The following is a 22,023-nucleotide window of genomic DNA, read 5'->3' as shown; positions in this document are numbered from 1 at the left end:
GGGTGTTAGTGGGAGGGGAGGGGGTTCGATTCCCCTGAATCCTTACGTCTTCTCGTTGGGGGACTGGACTTTGCAGGAACACAGCAGACAGGAACCTCCACAGATGGCCAGAACAGCGGAGGACCAGCCGATGTACAGACCTTCTCCGATCTCATACCTGCGACACACAGATGGTCAGTCGTAGAACCGAGTCGGTTCTTTAACAACAGTTTTATAAAAAACTTTTCATTCTTAAATTGTTGCTCACAGTCCCTGAACCGATGGATCACTGAGCTGTGACTCACTTGGTTCCTGGATAGTACTGATCGAAGAACTGTTGCGTGATGTTGGCGGCGTACCAGGACACGGCGATCATGGTGCTGAGGCCTAGGACACAGAGAACAGCGTGGACTTTAGACCCGGTGGAACCAGAACTGATCATTTAGCAGTGGGCTGCGGTCTGGTCTGGGCCCAAACCTGTGGCTAAACCTGCGGCTCGCCTCGCTCCAGTTTGTCCAGCTGAGCTTCAACAGGGTTTAATACTCAGAAGAACCTGTGAACAGACTCTGGTCTGTGGTCAACAACTGACAGCATTTTGGTGTATTTTAGTTGAGATTATTGTTTAGCGCCCCCTAACGTCTGGAGCTGACTGTGTCAAGTTGATCAGACACCTGGTTCCGGTCCAGTCTAGGACCATGTGACAGGTTTTAGTCAGGGTCTTCCTGGTGGTGGAGTTGAATGAATGGACCAGGACCAACAGCGCCTCCTGCAGGCAGACCGAGAGGTCTCCACAAAGGAATGAGGCCAGCGTTAGAACAGTTCTACTATTGAAAGGATCCTGAAGAGAACCTCAGTCTCAGAGAACTTTTTGAGTTTCACACCATGTGACCTCTGGTATCAGCTGGTTTGATAACCTCCTGAACCGCCGAAGCTGATTGGCCGATAACCTGTGGTGGGTACACACTCTGAACAAACACCAGTGTTTACTTCTCCCACTTCCTGCTCCGAGCTCTGTTCTCCTCTGGGATTGATCACTGGTGTCACCGTGTGTCTCCCTCTGCTGGTGGTCCGTACCTTGCAGTAAGAAGAACGCTCCTCCAATGGCAGCGACCCGTCCCTTCAGGACGTAGTTCTCTCCTCCGATCTTTGAACACTTTATCCCCACCAGAGTGGCCACCAGGCCGAAGGTCCCGAACACGATGGCCACGATCATCAGGGCTCGGGCGGCCTGAATAAAGCCTGAGTGCAAACACACACACACACACACACACACACACACAGGAAAAGTACAAGATGATTCAGAATCAAACACTCAACATTCTTTCATATGACGTACCATGTTTTCCTCATCACCAAACCAACGATGTCAAACAGATGGAGCAGGGACCCTGTACTGTACATATGTTTGAAATGAAACTGATTGGCTGCGACTTTTTTAAACAGAACCTGATTCCAGTGATGTCATCTGTCAGCTCCATCTTTATCAAGCATTAACTTATAGCATTTATTTTTTTAAGCTAAATGTTTTTTTCTCTCCCTGGACTTAAATCAACAAACTTCATTTTCAACTTCAGCCAATCACAGAGCGAAGGTCCCGCAGTGAAACCCTGACCCTGAGAGTCGGTCGAAGGCCAAACACCTGCAGGCTGACGTCGGTAACAACAGATCACCAGAAAGTCGTCAACATTTGTGGAAAACGTTGATATCAGATCCTTGGAATTAGATTAGAGGACCATAAAACGGTTCCTCCACAGATAGCTGTGAGCAGACGCCATGGAACTCTTTATCAACGGTACTTCCTGCAAGGACATTAAAGCTGTATAAAGCTTTAGAAGCGGCCGTTGTCGTCTGCTCCCTGGTATCTGCTCATTTCTAATGATTTATTGGCGCAGCAGGAACATCAAACGGCAGCAGTGAAGGTTCTGATGTGGAACTTTCCTCCAGTCAGTCCCAGGCGACCACGGTTCTGTTCGACACGTACCGTCCAGAGCCAGCAGAGAGGGAAAGTCCCGGCAGTTGTGGACCCCGGTGGAGTCGGTGGCGCAGGACATCCACAGGTTCTCGTAGATGGTGGAGGTGGTGATGACGTTACCGTCCACCGACGACACCCTCCAGTACCGATTAGGAAGGGCGATCCCGACCATCAGCCAGCCCAGAAAGCCCAGGAAAAAGGCGAGAGCTTCCACTATGGCGTTCATGTTGGTTCCCGGTCCAAAGAACGAAGACTAATCCGACAAAAGACGACGTCTGTACAAACGTTAGCTCTTCAGCGATCGGTCCCTGAACGAACGTGTGGTGTAGTGGAACCCGCAGCCTCGGTGTGCCACACTCAGCCCTGAGTCCAGAGACGGTCAAAAACAAGCCATCAATGATTGCCCAGGGCCACACTGCCCACTCCTGATGCGGCCCATTCTTCTCAGCTCTCTTCAACTTTTCAAAGGCTCCAAATATTGACTGAACCTGAAGGAGAACAGAGAAAGTCCAACGTTCACGGCTCCGTCCAGCGCCAGGACGGCCGCGTCGCCAAACACCACGTCAACCTTATCAGGCTGTGATTGATGGAGTCCTGTGGCCGGGGGGGGTGGTGGGGGTGGATAGCTGAATACTAGGGACAGTCGCGGCAGGTGTGGACCCCGGTGGAGTCGGTGGCGCAGGACATCCACAGGTTCTCGTAGATGGTGGAGGTGGTGATGACGTTACCGTCCACCGACGACACCCTCCAGTACCGATTAGGAAGGGCGATCCCGACCATCAGCCAGCCCAGAAAGCCCAGGAAAAAGGCGAGAGCTTCCACTATGGCGTTCATGTTGGTTCCCGGTCCAAAGAGCGAAGACTAATCCGACAAAAGACGACGTCTGTACAAACGTTAGCTCTTCAGCGATCGGTCCCTGAACGAACGTGTGGTGTAGTGGAACCCGCAGCCTCGGTGTGCCACACTCAGCCCTGAGTCCAGAGACGGTCAAAAACAAGCCATCAATGATTGCCCAGGGCCACACTGCCCACTCCTGATGCGGCCCATTCTTCTCAGCTCTCTTCAACTTTTCAAAGGCTCCAAATATTGACTGAACCTGAAGGAGAACAGAGAAAGTCCAACGTTCACGGCTCCGTCCAGCGCCAGGACGGCCGCGTCGCCAAACACCACGTCAACCTTATCAGGCTGTGATTGATGGAGTCCTGTGGCCGGGGGGGGTGGTGGGGGTGGATAGCTGAATACTGATCAGATCAGAAGTTCTGAGACGACAGTTCGATTCCCAACTTCTCTGCCTCACGTGTCCCCCACTGCCCCCCCCACTGTGTCATTGTTTCGGGGTCTAAAGTGAACGTCATGTGACTTCAGACCTGATTACAGTGATGTTCCTTAGAACCGATCGGTTCTCAGTTCTGCGTCACTGACAGGCAGCTGTTTGTTCAGGATTCTGACTCAGAACCACAGGTTTGACACAGTCACCACTTCACTGCATCACCAGGGTGTGTTCGATGCCTACGGTGATAAATGGAATCTTTTTATACATCAGAACATGAAGTGACTCTGGGGGGCGCCAGAGCATTTCAGTGCAGACAAAGTGAGGAAAAAGAACCGTCTGACGGAGATGAGGAAGAACAGAGGGATTCGTTTGAGAAAACCGAAATAATAATAATTATATAATACTAATATACTAATAATAATAATATTAATAATAACAACAACAACAACAACAATAATAATAATAATAATAACAATAATAATAATAACAATAATAATAATAATAATAACAACAATAATAATAATAACAACAATAATAATAATAATAATAATAACAATAATAATAATAACAACAGTGATAAAGTCTTTTCAGCAGAACCGACCGTTGAACTGACCCTGGAACAGTTCTATTTCTGGACTGACTCTGAAGCCTCACTGACGTCTCACTCCAGAACTTTCTTCTGTGTGGATCCAACAGTAAAGTTCTATCAGTTTGACAGAACTAGAACAAGGTTCTGGTTCTGGTTCTGGTTCTGTACTGATTGACCCACCGGGTCAGAGAATCACAGCAGTTAAAAACCCCAGACATATTTGAATGAAGGTGTGGGTGCGATTCCTGGTTCTAAAGAGCCGTGGTCAAAGTCAGAACCAATCTGTCCATCAATGGTTAACAAGGTTTTACAGGGAAAATCACGCTGACTTTTGAACAAGGTTCTATACATACACACACACACATACACACACACACAGATTTACACATATATAAAGTATATAATGTATTTAATTTACAATTCTGCATTTTCTTAATCTGATTTTTTAAAAATATTTTTGCTTCACAGAACATTTGATTTGTTTCTGTTTAGTTTAAAGTTATTAATAAATATTCATAGGACAAGGATGAAGACGTTCAGGTGTAAATATTAAAAACAGTGTAATCCTAGTCCTAGTCCTAGTCCTAGTCCTAGTCCTAGTCCTAGTCCGGCACAGGTATTTCCTGACTGTCGTGAAGGAAACGACTGATGTCCAGATCTGAAACACTGGCAGTTGTTCCTGATAAAGACACAGAGGAAGGAAACTCTGGAATATGAACTGGAATAACTCAGTGATACGGAGTCAAAGTCTGGGTTTAAGACACGTCTGTCTTTACACAGATCAAATCCAAACAATTGAGTCTGGATTTGATTGGTGTGAGATAATTCACTTTTCATTATTAAATAAATAAACAAATATAATTATTTAATTATTAATAACCATGGTAATAATAATAATAATAATATAGTAGTATGTTGAAAATATAGTTAGTCATATTTACTATAATCAGTATGTACTTCTAAAAACACAGTGAGGTTTAACATGTTATTTATTTTCTTGTACTCCTCATGTACTTTATACTGCAGTTTTTTTTGTTTTTTTTTTTGTTGTCAGAAAGATTATTTGTCGACATGTTGTGTTTAAGAACTAACGGGAAAATCTAGTGGAGTGTAGAAAACATTTCAGAAGTGAATGTTGCCATGACAGTCCCAGTCCAGGACTCTTCCTGGGATATTTATTGCCCCCCCCGAGGACCATCTGAAGCCCGTTAGTCAGGTGACTTACCTGGGAGAGCAAAAAGTGACTGGAATTCCCGGCAGTTGTAGATCCCGGTGGAGTCGCTGGCGCAGGACATCCACAGGTTCTCATAGATGGTGGAGGTCACGATGACGCTGCCGTCCTGGGTGGACTCCTTCCAGTACTGGTCCTGGAGTGACACCATGGTCAATACCCAGCCAACAAAGCCCAGAAACAGGGCTACAACCTCAATGATCCCATCCATCTTCTGAGCGCTGGTCTGAGATGAAGCTGAAGGACTCTCTCCTCTGAGCTCTAATTACAGCTTCTGTATCTCATATACAATTTGGGAGTGTATGAAGAAGTGACTCAGGGCTCCTGCCATCCGCCCCTCCACCCCCCACACCTTCACCCCCGCTCCCCGAGGCTCTCAAAACATTGATTTGTTGGCATTAGAAGTCGACTATTAGGAGTCGACTAATTCCCGCCCAAAATCGATGAAGTTTCATGTTCCTGACAAGAAGCCAAAGAAGTGTTCATGCAGCTGTTCTCTCCCCCCTCCCTCTCTCTCTCCCTCTCTCTCTCTCTCTCTTGATTGACAGCAGAGATAATCACTTGTAAAACAATTATTGCAGCTTTTAAATCATGAGCAACAAGTTGGAGACTGAACTCATTTGGCACCGAGCTGATACTGAGAGAGAGAGAGAGAGAGAGAGAGAGGCAGAGCTGCAGGAGGAGGTCTACAGACTCCTTCATCCCTCTCTGAGGGTCTGCAGTGTCGACTTTCTGTGGGGGGGGGGGGTCTTTTTTTTGTCTTGTCAGCATTTTCTCTTCTGTGAGAGATTGGTAGCCTGTGACCTCAGGTCCCTGATCAAATACTTGGAGGTGAAGCTGTGAATAGAGGGCAGAGCGATCAGAGCGGTGATGAGTGATCAGTCACAGGCTCCGAGTGTTTGTTTTAACCTGGTTAAGTATTAACAAGTGTGCGGTGGGACAAAGGATGCATTGAAAATCTGGGCATTAGTCAACATATATCACTGTAGTGGAGCAGATCTATTGAAGCAGGTTCTATTGAAATGACTGTTGACATTTACAGGCTGTTCACATAAGAGCAGCTGGACAAAGGCCAGCTCCTTCCCTGATACCCAGGCACTTAATTATCTGCCCCATTACATGAAGTGAAGAGTGAGAGTGTAGAAAAGTGCAAGATTCAAGAGTGCAGTGTTTTGTGTCCCTGTTAGAAGGTTGCTATCATCTGCATATAAAGTATACAGAATAACAACAGATTTAATCAAATATTCACGAAAATAAACAAAGTTTGGCCCCAGCCGCACGTCTCTGACTTAATTAGAAGAAACATCAAATGCTAAATTTACAGTCTATATCTTATCAAATGTGAAATGTTTCTAGTAATCAGAGGTACAGTTCAAAGTACTGTCATAATCTTAGCGTATTGTCCAGACTCTCAGGCTTTAAGTCAGTCTGATGTCTGTTAATATTTTATTTCCCGGCCCTTCCCTCAGGCAGCTGAAATATTTATTCATTTGTGTCCGCGTTGACCCGTTGGCTTCAAGGGAAAGTTTGCCTGACGCTAACCCTGGTGTCCTTACGCTACTGCTAAGCAGAGGGACCAGGAAGTGATGCTAACACTGCAGCAGTTCTCACTGACGTTGACTGAATGTTTGGTGTCAATGTCCTGGTGCAGATTAAGTCCAGACGTCAGATAGCGCTAACATTTCTTAACGTTGAGGATAAAAAAAAAAAAACAGAAAGAAAAAGTTCAGAAGAAAGAAAAAGTTCAGAAGAAATTCAGCGTCAAACCTGGACCAGACCGTTACTGTTTCATTGAGGTCGATAGAACCAAAGTTACAAGATAGGATAAGATAAGATAAGATAAGATAAGATAACTTTATTCATCCCATAGCAGGGAAAATCAGTTGTTACAGTAGCAGGATATACATGTAGTACTAAAGGTAAAGGTAACAGCAGGGTAGACATAGTATTTACAAGGTGATACAAACATAAAAACATTCAAACCACTGAGAAGATGACGTTTCTTATCAGCAAAGTACCTCAAGTCTGAAGTACTTTCTCGAATGCAATAATGTATGTTGGCGTGTTCATCTGTGATATGGCTGGTTTCACTGCGGTTCTCCTTTTGTGACCCACCTGGGTACCAAGCCCATTTATGTCGTTTGAGTGTTCACCGTGGTTCATGGTCACGGCCACGCAGCGCGCGAGTTCGTCCTGAGATTCACTACAGGCGCTGACCGAGAGCAGCGCTCGTTGAGTGAGATGACGAACCTGGGTATGAAACGTGACATAAACCTCATAAACTAGTGATTAATTCTCGCGTAGTACATTGATAAATATTTTGTTTGTTAGGAGAGAGTCCTGTGAGTAGTTATGAGAGCGAGTGAGGAGCTACTTCAGCCGTTGTAGGCCTTCTGTTGAACTCCGTTAAGAGCATTGCTACATGCTAAAACGCTAAATCGTTGCTAGCTCGTTATGTGAAAATGCCTTTCATTGAGATACTTTTATTAAACCAGTCGGAGTTATATAACTGTCGCCTACTGTTTGAACCCACGGGGATATTTTTGTGTCATTGTGAACCGCGAGAACGGACCTTGAAAAGATCGCGAATAAAGTTAGCACGAAGCTAACGCTAATCGCGGTTAGCGTCGCTGAACTAGTTCAGCTCCGTGTAGCTTATGTGTAGTTGACTAAACTACCATGTTTTCTTGTACCGTGTTTTATTGCACTGAAGTTAAGTGATTCAAAAATGCAATTAAAAAAGTAGATAGTGCTTCATGAAGATAAATAACTGCACTGTTTTACAATGACAATCATTCCATGGTGAATGATTGTCATTGTAAAACATTTATATTGTATTGTAGTTTCACCTGAGCAACACTTTAGGCTGGGTGTCCTTTGGAATGGAACTGTAGTCTTGTTGTCAGGGAGGGGGTTGAATTATTTGGGAAGAGAAGTCAACATTATAGGTGGATGAACGTTGTGTCTCAAACAACCAACTCTATTTAGAGATGGTTTCTCCAACAGGTTGAAATCAAACTGTCAGACTACATTAAGTAAAAATTAATAACAAATATTGTTTTCGGTAAAGAGAAGAACAGTGCATTTCACCTCCTTCCTCTGAACCCTTCTGTCACTCGGACCGCACACCCCATCCACAGGAAGACGACTTTGGTGCTTTGCAAGAGTTTATTTTCTTTAACCGTCTCCTCTAGTTCATGCTAACGTAAGAAGGAAAATATAAACATTGTGTAATAACACAGTAAGTGTATAGTCGGTAATACTTCATGATATGACAGTAAAACTGTGATTTTTTTTTCAAGGTTCTACAAACTAAATACATTCACATATTTACAAACAAATACAGTTATGTTTACGTTTACACTGGTTGCTACGTTTCTGTGGTGACTAAGTGAAAACAGTGATGTCATGGTCAGAACACACACAGAGTATTGTTGAATGTGGCACCAAATGATCACAGATCTGAGACTCGGAGATTCCTTCTCTCTGGACTCCAACGCTGCTCGGCCTCAGAGGAGGACACACCCCCCACCTTTGGCTTCGACATAGTTTGGGTCCAGATCGTTGGGCAGTTTGCCCCCCTCCCCCCAGATATTGAGCTCCCCGAACACACCCGTCTCGATCATCTCTTCCTGCCACGGGATGGGAACGTTGCCAGAAGAGAAGTCGTCGTAGAACTCCATGTCCTTGTTGTCGATGACCACGCCTTTGATGGTGCTGAAGGCGCCCACGTCGCCGATGTCTTTGGCGTAGACCATCTTAGGATCAGGGACAAATGGTGGAGGGAGCATTCCTTTGGATCAGAGACAGACGTTTAGTCACTGAGGACAGTACAAAAGAGCGCCCCTTACAGGTGAGAACTAGAAAGGGTGCATGTGTTTAAACAACCAAAAGAGCGCCCCTTACAGGTGAGAACCAGGAAGGGTGCATGTGTTTAAACAACATGAAAGTCGTAAACATCAGAGGAGACAGAAGTTTAGACAAAAGAAGATTTGAACCAAGTCTCATGAAATACAACGAAAAATACCACAGAAACAGTCTAAGGAAGGACGGTCAGTAACCATGGGGATGGAACTGATGGTCACGCTGAGAATCATTGACGTTGTTTTTGCGGTGTCATTGAACACACCACCTTGGCCAGGTTTCGAACCCTCACCTGCCTCCAGACGACCCCAGTTAATCTCTTTGAAGAAGGGCTGACTCTTCAGCTCAGTGCAGTCGTTGTTCCTGAAGCCCAGACGTTTGGTGGGCTCCTTGGTCAGGAGACCCTCACAGATGTCCTTACAATCACTGCTGAACTTAGGAACGTAGGAGACCGGATCGTTGAGGATCCTCCGAGTCACCTCCTCATTCTCCACCTGAGAGGAGATGGAACATTTGATTACACCGAGTGATGACAGAGGAGGAGAACGAGGAGGAGGAGGAGGAGTGACTCTTCCCAGCCGTACCTTCTCTCCTCTGACTCTGAACGGTCCTTTGGCAGCGACCATCTCGTACAAGGTGACGCCCAGAGTGAAGTAGTCCACGGAGTAGTCGTACTCCTTCTTCTGGAGCAGCTCTGGAGCCATGAAACCTACAACAGTCCGGTGTCACAGTCCAACCCTCTGAGCACCAGCTGTGGAACGTTTGGTTCACAGTTTTTTATTTATGTACCTGGAGTTCCAGCGTACCCAGTGGTCTTGTCTTTTCCTGGTGGGAGTTCCACAGCCAGGCCCAAATCTGAGAGACGCACGTGCCCTGGAACGGCAAGGATCAAAGGTCAGCACATACTTAATACTTAATGGTACTTGAAGTTCTTATCTCTCTACTGTAGTGTTGTTTTATTAAACACTGATATCAAACATCCCAACCTACCCCCCCACCCTCCCACAAAACTCCACACAGGCGTGTGACGTACAGTATGTACGTATGTAATGTATATATATATGTTTATATATATATATTGTAAATCTACATGTATATATATATGTTTATATATATATTGTAAATCTTCATATCTTCATATCAACAGCCTAATTTGAACTTTGTCCTTTGAAGAGTCAGAACCAAACGTTCACCTGCATCGTCCAGCAGAACGTTCTCTGGCTTTAGGTCCCTGTAGATGATTCTGTGCTGGTGCAGGTGCTCCAGTCCACAGATGATCTGGGCCGTGTAGAACCGAGCTCTGGTCTCGTCAAAGCCAGGGTTTGTTTCGTCCACGTTGTACATGTGGAACCTGTGGGACGTCGACAGATGATTAGGACAAATACAAGTAACCGGCCGTTATCTCCACCGTAGACTACTGTGATCATTAGTGATAAGCTGGTGAACGGTCTGTGGAGAACCACGGACGGTTCAGGCCGTTGAGTTCAAGTCTCAGATTTAACTGAGTGTGTGTGTGAGTGGGTGTGTGTTCTGGTACTCATGGGGACATTTGTCCAGGTTTTTGGAGATTAAAGACTTAGTTCAGAGTTGGAATAAGATTAAGATTAGAAACTCACTGTGGTGGTGGTTACATGGTAGGTGTGAGTTTGGGAATATATTATGTCTTAGTACAGTAACACACCCAGTAACCCCGTGTGTGTACGTGTAACGCTGTTTAACTACATTTGTAGGGATGTTCTGTTCCTACAGGAACTCTGCAGATCTTTTTATAAAGGGTAACAGCATCAGACCTCCAGCAGAGGGCAGCAGAGATCACATCTGCTTACATGCTCTACACTAAGATCGGGCTCTGGGCAATGATTCAGATTTAACAGAGGTTTGTGATGTGTTGGGTTCAAAGTCAGCACCTGAGGTCTCCTCCGTTCATGATGGTCATCACCAGACACAGGTCAGTCTTGGTCTGGAACGCGTAGGACAGCGTCACGATGAAGCGACTGTGAACTTTAGCCAGAATCCTCTTCTCCACGATCGCACCCTTCACAGAGACGATAGTGAATCACAGTCAGTTCAGAGTAGCAGAACAGAGACCTCCTTAGAACCAGTCTGATGATCGGTACCAGGAGACTCAAACACGAAAGACAACTAGTCTAATAACACCAGTAACAAAGTTGACGTGTGACCCTCGACCCCTGATGTGGTCTGAAGGGTCACTGCCTTACGTCGTAGCCTCTGCGTTTCTTCAGCCTCTTCTTCTCCAGTTTCTTGTTGGCGTACATTTTGCCCGTTGCTTTTGCCTGGCATGCGAACACCTCCCCAAAACCCCCCTTCCCCAGGACCCTGAAGTCCATGAACCACTCCTCGTCCACAGGCTGGCCCTCCAACCACTTGAACTGGACGTAGCGCAGGAAGTACATGCTGCTCTTGAAGCCGTCTTTGGCCTTCTTCTCCAGGTGTTTGAGCAGCTGCTGCTCGCTCTCCTTAAACAGATCACCCGGAACGTTCTTGAAGTCTTCTTTGACCCGGGCGACGGCCTTCTCCTCCAGGAAGCTGCAGAAGTTCTTGGAGGCCGACTCGTAGTACTTATTCACCATCTTTTGGGCCTTCTGCGCTCGGTCCTTCTCCTGGGAGGTGACGTAGTCCTCGATGTCTTTCCACAGCTGCCCGGCGTTCATGTGGGCCGCTTCGCTCTCCAGATACTGCTGGAAGAGGCGTTTGCCGATTGGCTGTTTGACACACATGCTGTCGAAGACGGCGTCCACTGTGGTCTTCACGTGTTCACAGTCTCTGATGTGGGGCAGTTTGAGTCGCGCTCTCATCTTCTTGTCACGCATGGTGGCTGCTGCGCTTCCATCGACGCTGCCCCGCGCAGACACGTAGGCGGAGTTGGCCACCACTGTTTCCAGACCACCGATGTCCATGGCTTCACCGTGGAAACAAACAAAACTGAGAGAAAAACGAAAACATCAGTGACGATCCTCGAGTCACCTTCAACAGTACCTGGAACTCACTCAGATTACATCCATGTTCATCAGGTCTAATCGGTTCTAGGAACGTTTGGATGGGACGATCTCATCACCAGGATGACTTATTTCTAATCTGGCAGACACCGGTACAGTTTGGTACAGTTTGGTACAGTTTGGTACAGTTTGGTCAGGTTTCCTGGTTAGACTTAGGGTTCTGATTTCTGGGGACGATGGGGAGACTTTCACGGAACCCTCCCCCCCCACACCTCCTGACCCGTTTGGATCATTTGACTTGTTCTGCAGACACACAGTAAGTGGGACAGGAAGTGTCTCTCTGTCTTTAGGTGGAGAGTGACCGTGTTCTGTGCAGAGTTCCTGACCCTAATCCAATTTACACCGCGACTGACTGTTGACACCACAGCTTTACACCAGAGCCTACCGGTGATTGGCCTAGTTGTTAATTAACCCACATTCTCACACCGACAAACTGAGGGTCACCAAACTGAGGGTCACCAAACGGAGGGTCACCAAACTGAGGGTCACTGATGAACTGCAGTTTTTAACAACGTCTGTGTCATGTGACATGATCTTCAAACTGTAAATATTCTATTTCAGACGGTCACCGTCCCGCCTGGATACACCAACATGATGAGAGTACTACACGTACACATCAACAGTAGAAGTACAGCAGTAGTACTCACCCTCCAGTCCCGCTGCCGTGGAGCAGACGACGATTTAAAAGCAGTCAGTGGAATCAGACCAGTGTGGACCAACACGTGGTTCTGTCCCCCAGCTCCTGTGTTCTGTCAGGAACGCGGTACCGAGTGAAAGGTGGGAGCGTGGAGCCGCTCCTCGATCCTACTGCTGAGGATTACACGCAGTCACTTGGCAGAAGTTATTAGTGTAAGTCTGCAGCGGCGGTGATTACTGATGAGCAGAGCTGCAGCACTCCACCAGCCCACACTAATGAACAATTAACACTCTGACTCTCAGAGGCTAATGAAGCAACGCTGGTTTAACGGACAGAAAAGAATATTTGAACTGAATTTAGTTCAGAGCAGAAAAACCTAGTGGCTCTTTGGCCCCGGGTTTTTTAAATCTTAGCTTCGAACTCTCTGTGAATTTAGCTAGCTGTACTGGAGCGCTTTCTTAGCTAACGTGTACATTTCGTATGAAAAGATGACCAAATGTCAGGTTACGTTATGGATATAATTTTGTATAATGTCATGTTTTACAGTGTAGTTTGTTACATCAGGGGGCGGGGCTAAGAGTTAATCTGTTAAATACAGAACACACTGCACTGGAAGTCATGTGATTAACTGACAAAACAATAATTAGTCCAGTGGACTCAGTGATGTCATCAAACCCCGGTCAGAGACCAGCGGTCAGCGTCCACTGCAAACAGTGATTCACTGTAACAGTGTGTGAGACGACCTCTGACCCAGAGGAGGAAGAATTTCATCTTCAGGTCCAAGGTCGCCGACCCGCCCCTCGTCGGAGATGAAAATCCGGATGTAAATCCGACTTAGAAAGCGAGAGGTGAAGGAGATTTGATGGTGTGGTCTAATCCAGATCAGTGACGTCAGACCAGCCCACCCAACTAGAGGGAGATGTTAGTCCTCTGGATCTGGCCAGGGTCAAAGGTCAGGCCACAGACACACACACGTTCTTCACCCTCTGGTCTGCAGACCCTGACACTGACCGACTGTTCCACGTCAGCCTGACGATACTTCCTGTCTGCCATTAGAAAGTTCCAGAACTTCTTCCACCTTATCCCTGAACACAGGTTGGGTCGCGGGACACAACCCATAAAAAAGTCGCCATGTGGCCCATGTGGACCACTGCTGTTATTCGATGCTGCAGATGAAGACGAACGGATGATGAGACAGAGCCGTGTGCAGCGGAACACCGCCCTCTGCTGGAATGTGGCTGCTCGTACAACACCCGTCTGCAGCCCAGTACAGATCATGTGACCCAGGTATCGATCTGTCGTCATTCATCAATGTTCCAGTCGGACTGGATCGAATGGTCGATGTATCGATAGGATTCTGTGGGTTTGGTTTTTAAGACTTGTGGAAGTGAAACCGTTTTGAAGAAGTTTGAAGAAGCATTTTCATTGGCTGAAGATACATACGTCACACTTTCTCCAACTGTCAGGATGAGGCGTTTACTGGAATCTGTCCGAACGCTGTTTAAATTATAATTTGAAGAAGTGATCTACGTTATTCAAAGAACTGATGATTGAAAAAAGAAAATATATTTCTAGACGTTATACTCAAATGTAACCATATATAAATATATATGTGTGTGTTTGTTTATTTACTTTTCAACTGTATCGATGTTGATGCTGTGTTAGCGATGACTTTTAATCAAACTTAACTTGGGTAAATAAAATATAAATAAATCAAATCAGTTGTTTTATTTGTGTAACGAGTTTTATTTCCGTATTCATGAGGAGCAGCTGTGGCAGGAATCATTCTGACTCCACCGCGAAGTGAGGAAAACGAAGGTTCCGGTTCAAAAGACCGGAAATAGAGTTTCGGTGGCGTCCGTGAAGTGGTCTCGTCATGTCTGCCCCCTGTTGAAGCTCAGAAACAATAATTAGTCCAGTGGACTCAGTGATGTCATCAAACCCCAGTCAGAGACCAGCGGTCAGCGTCCACTGCAAACAGTGATTCACTGTAACAGTGTGTGAGACGACCTCTGACCCAGAGGAGGAAGAATTTCATCTTCAGGTCCAAGGTCGCCGACCCGCCCCTCGTCGGAGATGAAAATCCGGATGTAAATCCGACTTAGAAAGCGAGAGGTGAAGGAGATTTGATGGTGTGGTCTAATCCAGATCAGTGACGTCAGACCAGCCCACCCACGCAGAGGGAGATGTTAGTCCTCTGGATCTGGCCAGGGTCAAAGGTCAGGCCACAGACACACACACGTTCTTCACCCTCTGGTCTGCAGACCCTGACACTGACCGACTGTTCCACGTCAGCCTGACGATACTTCCTGTCTGCCATTAGAAAGTTCCAGAACTTCTTCCACCTTATCCCTGAACACAGGTTGGGTCGCGGGACACAACCCATAAAAAAGTCGCCATGTGGCCCATGTGGACCACTGCTGTTATTCGATGCTGCAGATGAAGACGAACGGATGATGAGACAGAGCCGTGTGCAGCGGAACACCGCCCTCTGCTGGAATGTGGCTGCTCGTACAACACCCGTCTGCAGCCCAGTACAGATCATGTGACCCAGGTATCGATCTGTCGTCATTCATCAATGTTCCAGTCGGACTGGATCGAATGGTCGATGTATCGATAGGATTCTGTGGGTTTGGTTTTTAAGACTTGTGGAAGTGAAACCGTTTTGAAGAAGTTTGAAGAAGCATTTTCATTGGCTGAAGATACATACGTCACACTTTCTCCAACTGTCAGGATGAGGCGTTTACTGGAATCTGTCCGAACGCTGTTTTAATTATTATAATTTGAAGAAGTGATCTACGTTATTCAAAGAACTGATGATTGAAAAAAGAAAATATATTTCTAGACGTTATACTCAAATGTAACCATATATAAATATATATGTGTGTGTTTGTTTATTTACTTTTCAACTGTATCGATGTTGATGCTGTGTTAGCGATGACTTTTAATCAAACTTAACTTGGGTAAATAAAATATAAATAAATCAAATCAGTTGTTTTATTTGTGTAACGAGTTTTATTTCCGTATTCATGAGGAGCAGCTGTGGCAGGAATCATTCTGACTCCACCGCGAAGTGAGGAAAACGAAGGTTCCGGTTCAAAAGACCGGAAATAGAGTTTCGGTGGCGTCCGTGAAGTGGTCTCGTCATGTCTGCCCTCTGTTGAAGCTCAGTGTCACAACACCGCTGTGTGGGAGCGGTGAGAGGAGAAGCAGGAGGAGGAGGAGGGGCAGGAGGTTCGTTGGATGAAGGTTAGGCCAGCGGAGAGAAGACTTCAGCCGCGATGGACTTCGTGCTCAGCGGCGTGGCGGCGTGCGGAGCGTGCGTGTTCACCAACCCGCTGGAGGTGGTGAAGACGCGGATGCAGCTTCAGGGGGAGCTCCGGAGCCGCGGCACCTACCAGGTCTACTACCGCAACGTCTTCCACGCGTTTTACACCATCGGTAAAGTGGACGGACTGGCCGGGTTACAGAAGGGACTGGTTCCGGGGCTGGTCTATCAGTTCTTAATGAACGGAGTCAGACTCGGTTCTTTCGCCATTATCGAATCGGCCGGTTACATCCACACGGACGGCAGGGTCAGCGCCGTCAAGACCACCGTAGCCGGGGCTGTGGCCGGTGTGGCGGGAGCGGTGATGGGCAGTCCGGTCTATCTGGTCAGTCAGCACCAAACAACAACAAACGGTTTTAATGAAAGTTACTTAGTCAACCACGTCATGTCATTAACTATTGATCCATCAGTAGACCAGTGGCTCTCAAACTGTGGTGCGTGTACCACTGATGGCCCGTGGTCCAGTCGTACAGTGGGGTTTCTAACTGGTCTGATCGGTTCTGTCCTGTATTAACCCTTCCAGTCGTCCTCAGCTGTTCGATGACATCATCTCTTCAACTCTTTAACTCATTCATCTCCAGTTCCTGACAAACATTAACCCCGGTCTCCTTCAGGTCAAGACTCATCTGCAGAGCCAGGCCGCCTCCACTATAGCAGTCGGACATCAGTACCAACACCAGGTACGGACCAGCACCAAGAACCAAGAACCAGAGTCCGTCCTCTGGTCCGGTCTGTTTAACTTCCCCCTCATGTCTCCCTCCTCCTCCTCTTCCTCCTCCTCCTCCTCCTCCTTCAGGGAATGATCCACGGTCTGGCAGCCATCTACAGGGAGCATGGAATTCTGGGACTGTGGAGGGGTTCCAGTGCTGCTGTGCCCAGGGTCAGCGTGGGGTCATCTGCTCAGCTCTGCACCTTCTCATCCTCCAAGGAGTTGGTCAACGATCTTCAGGTCAGAGTTCAGAACCTTCTCACCAGTCGGTCTCTCACACACACTATTTAAACGTCAGGAAACCTCAGAGGTCACAGAGGTCACAGAGGGCGCCCTGGTTGGACTCTGTGGTGATGCTGGACGTCTGTCGGTGACGGTGACAGAGTTCCAGGAACTGCTGCAGAAACCTGACACCTTTTCATTAGTCTGTGTAACAGTTATGTAACAGTTCCACCAGACCCTGAGGCTGAAGAACTTTCTGTTCCTTCTTTCTTAACCCTGACTTTCAGAGTCACTGACAACAGAAGAGTTAGTGGACAGATGGTGGCGCTGATGAACACATACCCACCGGGGCGGTGTATGAATCTGACCATACGATACGTATCACGATACGGGGGGGAGGGGGATTCCACGCTCGGGGCACCTCAGTGGTAACCTGGCAGCCGGTGGATTCAAACCTCAAACCTTCCGGACCCAGGTCCACTGCACCGTCGCTCTGACCAGATCAGACTGACTCCTGTGGGTTTGTTTCCCCAGGTTTTCCCCAAGGACAGCTGGCTGGTGGCGCTGAGCGCCGGCATGATGAGCAGCGTGGTGGTGGTGTTGGCCATGACGCCGTTCGACGTGATCAGCACGCGGCTCTACAACCAGCCGGTGGACGCGACGGGCAAGGTGAGGGCAGGGGTCCGCGAAGAGGGTGAGTCTGGACCGCACGACTGACGCTGACACTGCTGCTCTCTCACCACTAGGGGCAGCTCTATAAAGGCTTTGCCGAGTGTTTCTCCAAGACCCTGCGGAGGGAGGGCGTGACGGGACTCTACAAAGGTCTGGGGGCCTCGTATTTCCGCCTGGGCCCCCACACCATCCTGTCTCTGTTCTTCTGGGACGAACTGCGAAAAATGTCCCGTCAGTTCAGATAACAGCCAGGAACCTGAGCTCATCAGACGCCGACGAGTCGCCGTGTGATGGGTTTGAACTGAGGTGAGGAAGGGAAAGGTCAAAGGTGACACTGTCATGCACTCCAATAAGAAAATCTGTTACTTTGAGTCAACATGAGTCAGAAGAGGAGGAGGAAGGAGGAAGGAGGAAGGAGAACCGGTTCATGTCGGTAAAAACCTGCACAGACCTGGGACACAGAGACTGTGTGTGAGCTGTGGTGCTGAGGACACACCTGTGTGTGTGTGTGTGTGTGTGTGTTCATGGGTGAGGAAATGAAGGATCACTGGGTAAACAAAGAGTTAAAGTGAAGGCATCTTAAAGCTGCCCTGTGATTGGCTGATACACATGAGAGTGGAACCAGTTTTTATTCAGTAATGTTTGGATGAAGGAGGTAAATAGGTTCAGTTGACCACAAGGGGGCGACTGCAGTTGAGATGAAGTTTGTTTTCCGGACGTCAGTTGGACACAGGATGGTCTTAGATTAAGAACCTAAGATCGACCAATAGGAGGCCGGCTCCTGGAGGAACACAGGACTGACCTGACTGTTGTTCTTATGTTGTTTTTGTACTTTTTTTCTTTTTCCTTTTTTTTATACAGATGCAGTAATTTAATAATAATTAAAACTAATTGACGTTGGTGCAGAACTGAGTGCCATTTTTAAAAAATGAAAAAAAAAAGGAAATAAAATATAAATATATTTGCACAAATTATTTAAAAATGCATTAAATGAAATTGCAGTGAGAAGTTAGAGTTGAAGGAAAATATTTAAAATAAAAATGTTTTGCAGGTCATGACAAAAGTGTTTTTATTACAGTATACCATGTACTGCAGTAAAACTCCTGGTGGAAGTATTTCAATATTTTTGCCGAACTTTGTGCTTAATTTTCTGTTTGTGATGAAGAAACATTTAGTTTGTTCTTCTTCACCAACGTTTCTAACTGGATTTACTGGTGGTTTAGCTGAAAAGTGACTCGTTGTTGTCCTTAGATATTTCCAGTATCGTCACATGACACCAGTGCTAACAAACGACTGTGAGACGATGATTCTGATGCTGCAGTTTGAACGTGTGTGTTACCGTGAACTGTTACTGATGTCACACCACTGTTACCTTCACTGTCAGTGAAAAAAAAACATGTTTTACTCGTGTGTGTGTGAAAACACACATTTCCTCAATCAGGTTTTTTTTACATGAAAGGAAATAAAACACTTTTTGTGAAGGTGAACGAGGTTTTTGTCCTGAATGTTAGTACAGACAGAACACACACATCACATCCTTCATTAGGTGAAAGAACTGGATTAAAATGGGACAGGATTCTGTTTTACTTGGTTTGAAAAAATACCAATAATATATATATATATATATATATATACATAAATAACTGTAGCCGTAATTGAAAACATTATCCAACACGGAGGGACATTTTGATTCGCAGCACTCCACCTGTAAAGTCCTTTGGCGCCCTCCAGAGGAGGTTTAAAGAACTCTAATGTGAATCAGTTTCATCTTCTGTAGGAAAATTAAATTATCACCATGTTCATATCAAAGCTAGCTCGATAAAAAAAAGACGCGTTTAAAGTCTCTCCAGTATAAAAGTCTAACAAGCTACGTCACCGCTGACGTCAGTTACCTTCAACTACTCGCTGTCGTTGTTTCAGGAATGCAGTAAAAAGTGACGGACAATTATTTCCAAGAAGAGAAGGTGAGAGCGGTGTTTCCACACGGACATATTTGAGTGTGAAACACCAGAGCAGGAGGAGGAGGAGGAGGAGGAAAAAGAGGAGGAGGAGGAGGAGGAGTCCCGGTTGGAGCAGATCCAGAGTCAGATGACCATCATCATTTCCATCCCTGTATTTAACGCTTTTTTAACTATATGTTTTTTATTTTCCACCTGACAGTTTGTTCGATGCAGAGTTTTCACTTCCGCTCCTGGTCCTGACGTCACTGCATCAAACCGCACGTACGTAATAAAACGAGCACACATGCATTGGTGTGTTTCTGCTGATGCTAAGGTCATGGAAGCTAACGGGAATGATGAGCTGCTGCACGGCTGACACTGTTGGTGTGAACGTGGCGGGATTTCATTTTGGGTCGTGGGAATCTACCACGTCAAAACGTCCTTTAAGATATCTGAGAAGAGTCTTGAAGTGAGGTGACTTAAAGACATCTTGAACTTGAGTTGTGATTGGTCAGAATCAAACTGTGGATCTCTGAAACCAGAACGACAGATGTCTGTATTTTCAACTTTGATCAGTTTTTTGTCGTTTGTTTTCTGTCTTTGTCGATGACAGTGACCAACCTTTTCACTTCAGCGTCCGACAGATACACTGACCGACCATCGTCTCTTCTTCTTCTTCTTCTTCCCCTCATCTTCTCTTTGAGTAGTGTCAACAGTGTGTGGCCCACATGGGCAGCGTCCTGGCTTTATCCTCCGGTCCGGGCCATCGGAACTGGCCCTTCTCCACGGACCCCCCTCCGTCTCGCTGGGACGCTCATCCTGCCTACTGGGACAGTCCCCCGCGCTGGGAGAGGAGGGACGGACGTCTGCCCAACCCCGGCAGCTTTCACTCCCTGCACAGGAGCTGCAAAGGTTCAGTAGAGTCCGCCGAGCTGTGATTGGCTGTAGTTTGTACGCAGGTGGATGGTCGACGACGGTGTGTTTTCTCTCTGTCCTCAGATGTTTTCCCGCAGCAGATCGAAGGCGTCAAGATGATCCTCAACAAAACCCTCAGCAGCTTCTTCAAGGTTGGTAATCTGGATTATTCCCAGCAGACGTCCACTCTCCGCAGCTTCTAACCCCTGACGTTCTATTGTGTCTCCAGGTCAGTCACACGCTGCACCTCAGCGCGGTCAGTCCGTCCTACTACCGTTTCCACGTGGAGCATCTGCAGTCCGACGACGACGGCAAAGACAAGGTGAGGCGGGAGTACCACAAATATTCTCCACTACTGCGTCATCACATACCATTACTGTGTACTGTATTTCTGAAATACTTTGAGGTGAAGTACTCAGCTGGACTTGACTTGTCAGGACGCCCCGGCGTTGATCGGTGAGATGGACTCCTCGGGAAGTCTGAACGCTCACGCTCTGCTGCACGTGACGGAGCGGGTACGAGCCAGGACGGTCTTCCAGGTGAGGAGGAACTCCTGCGCCTCCTTTTTAGCCACGTCTTTGTCTCTGGACGTTTTATAATCTGACAAAATCTGGAAATAGTATGATAGTCCCGCCCCCTGACACTGATAGGTCCACCCAGACGGCCGTGCCTGAACACAGATGCTAATTAGCACAGTGCTAACTGAACTGCACTTACACTGTACCAACACTAGGGGGAGACAGTGAGGCCGTACAAAAGAAACCGCTGCCAACAATGTCACTGTTCTGATTGGCTGGTTAACATTTAAAGCCACAGAGCAGGGCTGGTACCAGGTGAGGGACCAGCTGAGATCGCTGGTCCAGACCTCAGGTACCAGAGCACTTCCTGTCCCGGCGTCACTGTCTCTCTCTGCTCGTGTCTCAGACTCAACAGTCTCAGTTCGTCACCTGGCAGTTTGAGACGGAGTACAGAGGAAACGACTTCACCGCCGCCGTCACAGTCGCCAACCCCGACGTCCTCCGAGAGTCAGGTGACACACGACCGCCATCAGATCGCCAACGAAACCTGATTGGTGTTTGTGTAAAAATCTACATCTGTGTGTGTGTGTGTGTGTGTGTGTGTGTGTGTGCGCTGCAGTTATCCTTGTGGCCCACTTCCTCCAGAGCGTGTCGTCTGGGCTGGTCCTCGGCGGGGAGCTGGTCTACCATCGAGGCCGAGCAGAGGAGGGCGGGATCCTCACCCTGGCGGGACAGTACTCTGGTCTGGACTCTGATTTGACAAGCGTTCTTATTTTTCGGCCAATGGCGCGGCAGCATTTGACTCCTTTCATCTGCGCAGGTCCAAACTGGACGGCAACACTGAACGCTGGGAAAGGGGGCGCTCACGCCAGCTACTACCACAGAGCCAACAAACAGGTACGATCTGATTGGACGAGGCCCAGACCCTGTCCGACGGAACGTCAAAGTACTTCAGGGCTGTCGCGGTCAGATCGGGGGCTGAATATAATTACTCTGCGGGCCAGATGTGGCCCCCGAGCCTGAGTTTGACTGGTGTCGGTGTTCTCCACAGATCCAAGTGGGAGTGGAGTTTGAAGCCAGCACCAGGACCCAGGAGACCACCACCTCCTTTGGGTACCAGATGGAGCTCCCAGAGGCCAACATGGTGTTCAGAGGTG

General features: G+C 47.3%; 4 protein-coding genes across 8 annotated transcripts in view; 2 read left to right on the top strand and 2 right to left on the bottom strand.

The window, feature by feature from the left end:
• LOC103395695 (claudin-15-like) overlaps positions 1-5,286 on the bottom strand; it is a 5,819-nt gene extending 533 nt beyond the window's left edge. The window contains exons 1-4 of one of the 2 annotated variants that reach the window (XM_008333476.3): positions 5,039-5,286; positions 1,054-1,218; positions 285-366; positions 47-157 (exon numbers count right to left, since the gene is read on the bottom strand). In XM_008333476.3, coding sequence (XP_008331698.1) covers positions 47-157; positions 285-366; positions 1,054-1,218; positions 5,039-5,255 — 575 coding nt within the window. In that variant the 5' untranslated portion in view covers positions 5,256-5,286. Of the gene's footprint in view, positions 1-46; positions 158-284; positions 367-1,053; positions 1,219-1,960; positions 2,514-5,038 lie in introns of those variants that run through there. The other variant, XM_025066000.1, reaches the window with a different exon arrangement.
• Positions 5,287-8,220: 2,934 nt separating this feature from the next.
• On the bottom strand, positions 8,221-12,706 carry grk1b (G protein-coupled receptor kinase 1 b). Of its 2 annotated transcripts, XM_008333472.3 has the most exons (8): positions 12,573-12,706; positions 11,128-11,851; positions 10,816-10,943; positions 10,102-10,259; positions 9,698-9,781; positions 9,493-9,617; positions 9,201-9,402; positions 8,221-8,837 (listed from the first exon to the last, which is right to left on the bottom strand). In XM_008333472.3, exons 2-8 carry the CDS (start codon positions 11,824-11,826, stop codon positions 8,554-8,556), a joined length of 1,680 nt encoding a protein of 559 aa, XP_008331694.1. In that variant the 5' UTR covers positions 11,827-11,851; positions 12,573-12,706; the 3' UTR covers positions 8,221-8,553. The 2 variants fall into 2 exon arrangements, with proteins under 2 accessions (XP_008331694.1, XP_008331693.1); XM_008333471.3 differs by having other exon boundaries at positions 9,201-9,617.
• A 2,924-nt stretch (positions 12,707-15,630) lies between these two features.
• On the top strand, positions 15,631-18,977 carry slc25a35 (solute carrier family 25 member 35). Its single transcript, XM_008333470.3, has 5 exons — positions 15,631-16,215; positions 16,505-16,570; positions 16,687-16,839; positions 17,356-17,490; positions 17,568-18,977. Exons 1-5 carry the CDS (start codon positions 15,844-15,846, stop codon positions 17,736-17,738), a joined length of 897 nt encoding a protein of 298 aa, XP_008331692.1. The 5' UTR covers positions 15,631-15,843; the 3' UTR covers positions 17,739-18,977.
• Positions 18,978-19,450: 473 nt separating this feature from the next.
• Positions 19,451-22,023, top strand: part of LOC103395689 (mitochondrial import receptor subunit TOM40B) — a 3,225-nt gene continuing 652 nt past the window's right edge. The window contains exons 1-9 of one of the 3 annotated variants that reach the window (XM_025065926.1): positions 19,451-19,715; positions 20,141-20,345; positions 20,433-20,500; positions 20,578-20,670; positions 20,786-20,887; positions 21,273-21,378; positions 21,486-21,608; positions 21,687-21,763; positions 21,918-22,020. In XM_025065926.1, the coding sequence (XP_024921694.1) occupies positions 20,162-20,345; positions 20,433-20,500; positions 20,578-20,670; positions 20,786-20,887; positions 21,273-21,378; positions 21,486-21,608; positions 21,687-21,763; positions 21,918-22,020 (856 nt within the window). In that variant the 5' untranslated portion in view covers positions 19,451-19,715; positions 20,141-20,161. The other 2 variants (XM_017041618.2, XM_025065927.1) reach the window with 2 other exon arrangements.

This window comes from Cynoglossus semilaevis, chromosome 19 (assembly GCF_000523025.1).
Source record: "Cynoglossus semilaevis isolate Cse_v1.0 chromosome 19, Cse_v1.0, whole genome shotgun sequence".
NCBI classification, from domain to species: domain Eukaryota; kingdom Metazoa; phylum Chordata; class Actinopteri; order Pleuronectiformes; family Cynoglossidae; genus Cynoglossus; species Cynoglossus semilaevis.
Note: the sequence above shows the minus strand (reverse complement) of the source record. Positions and strands in the feature narration are given on the sequence as shown.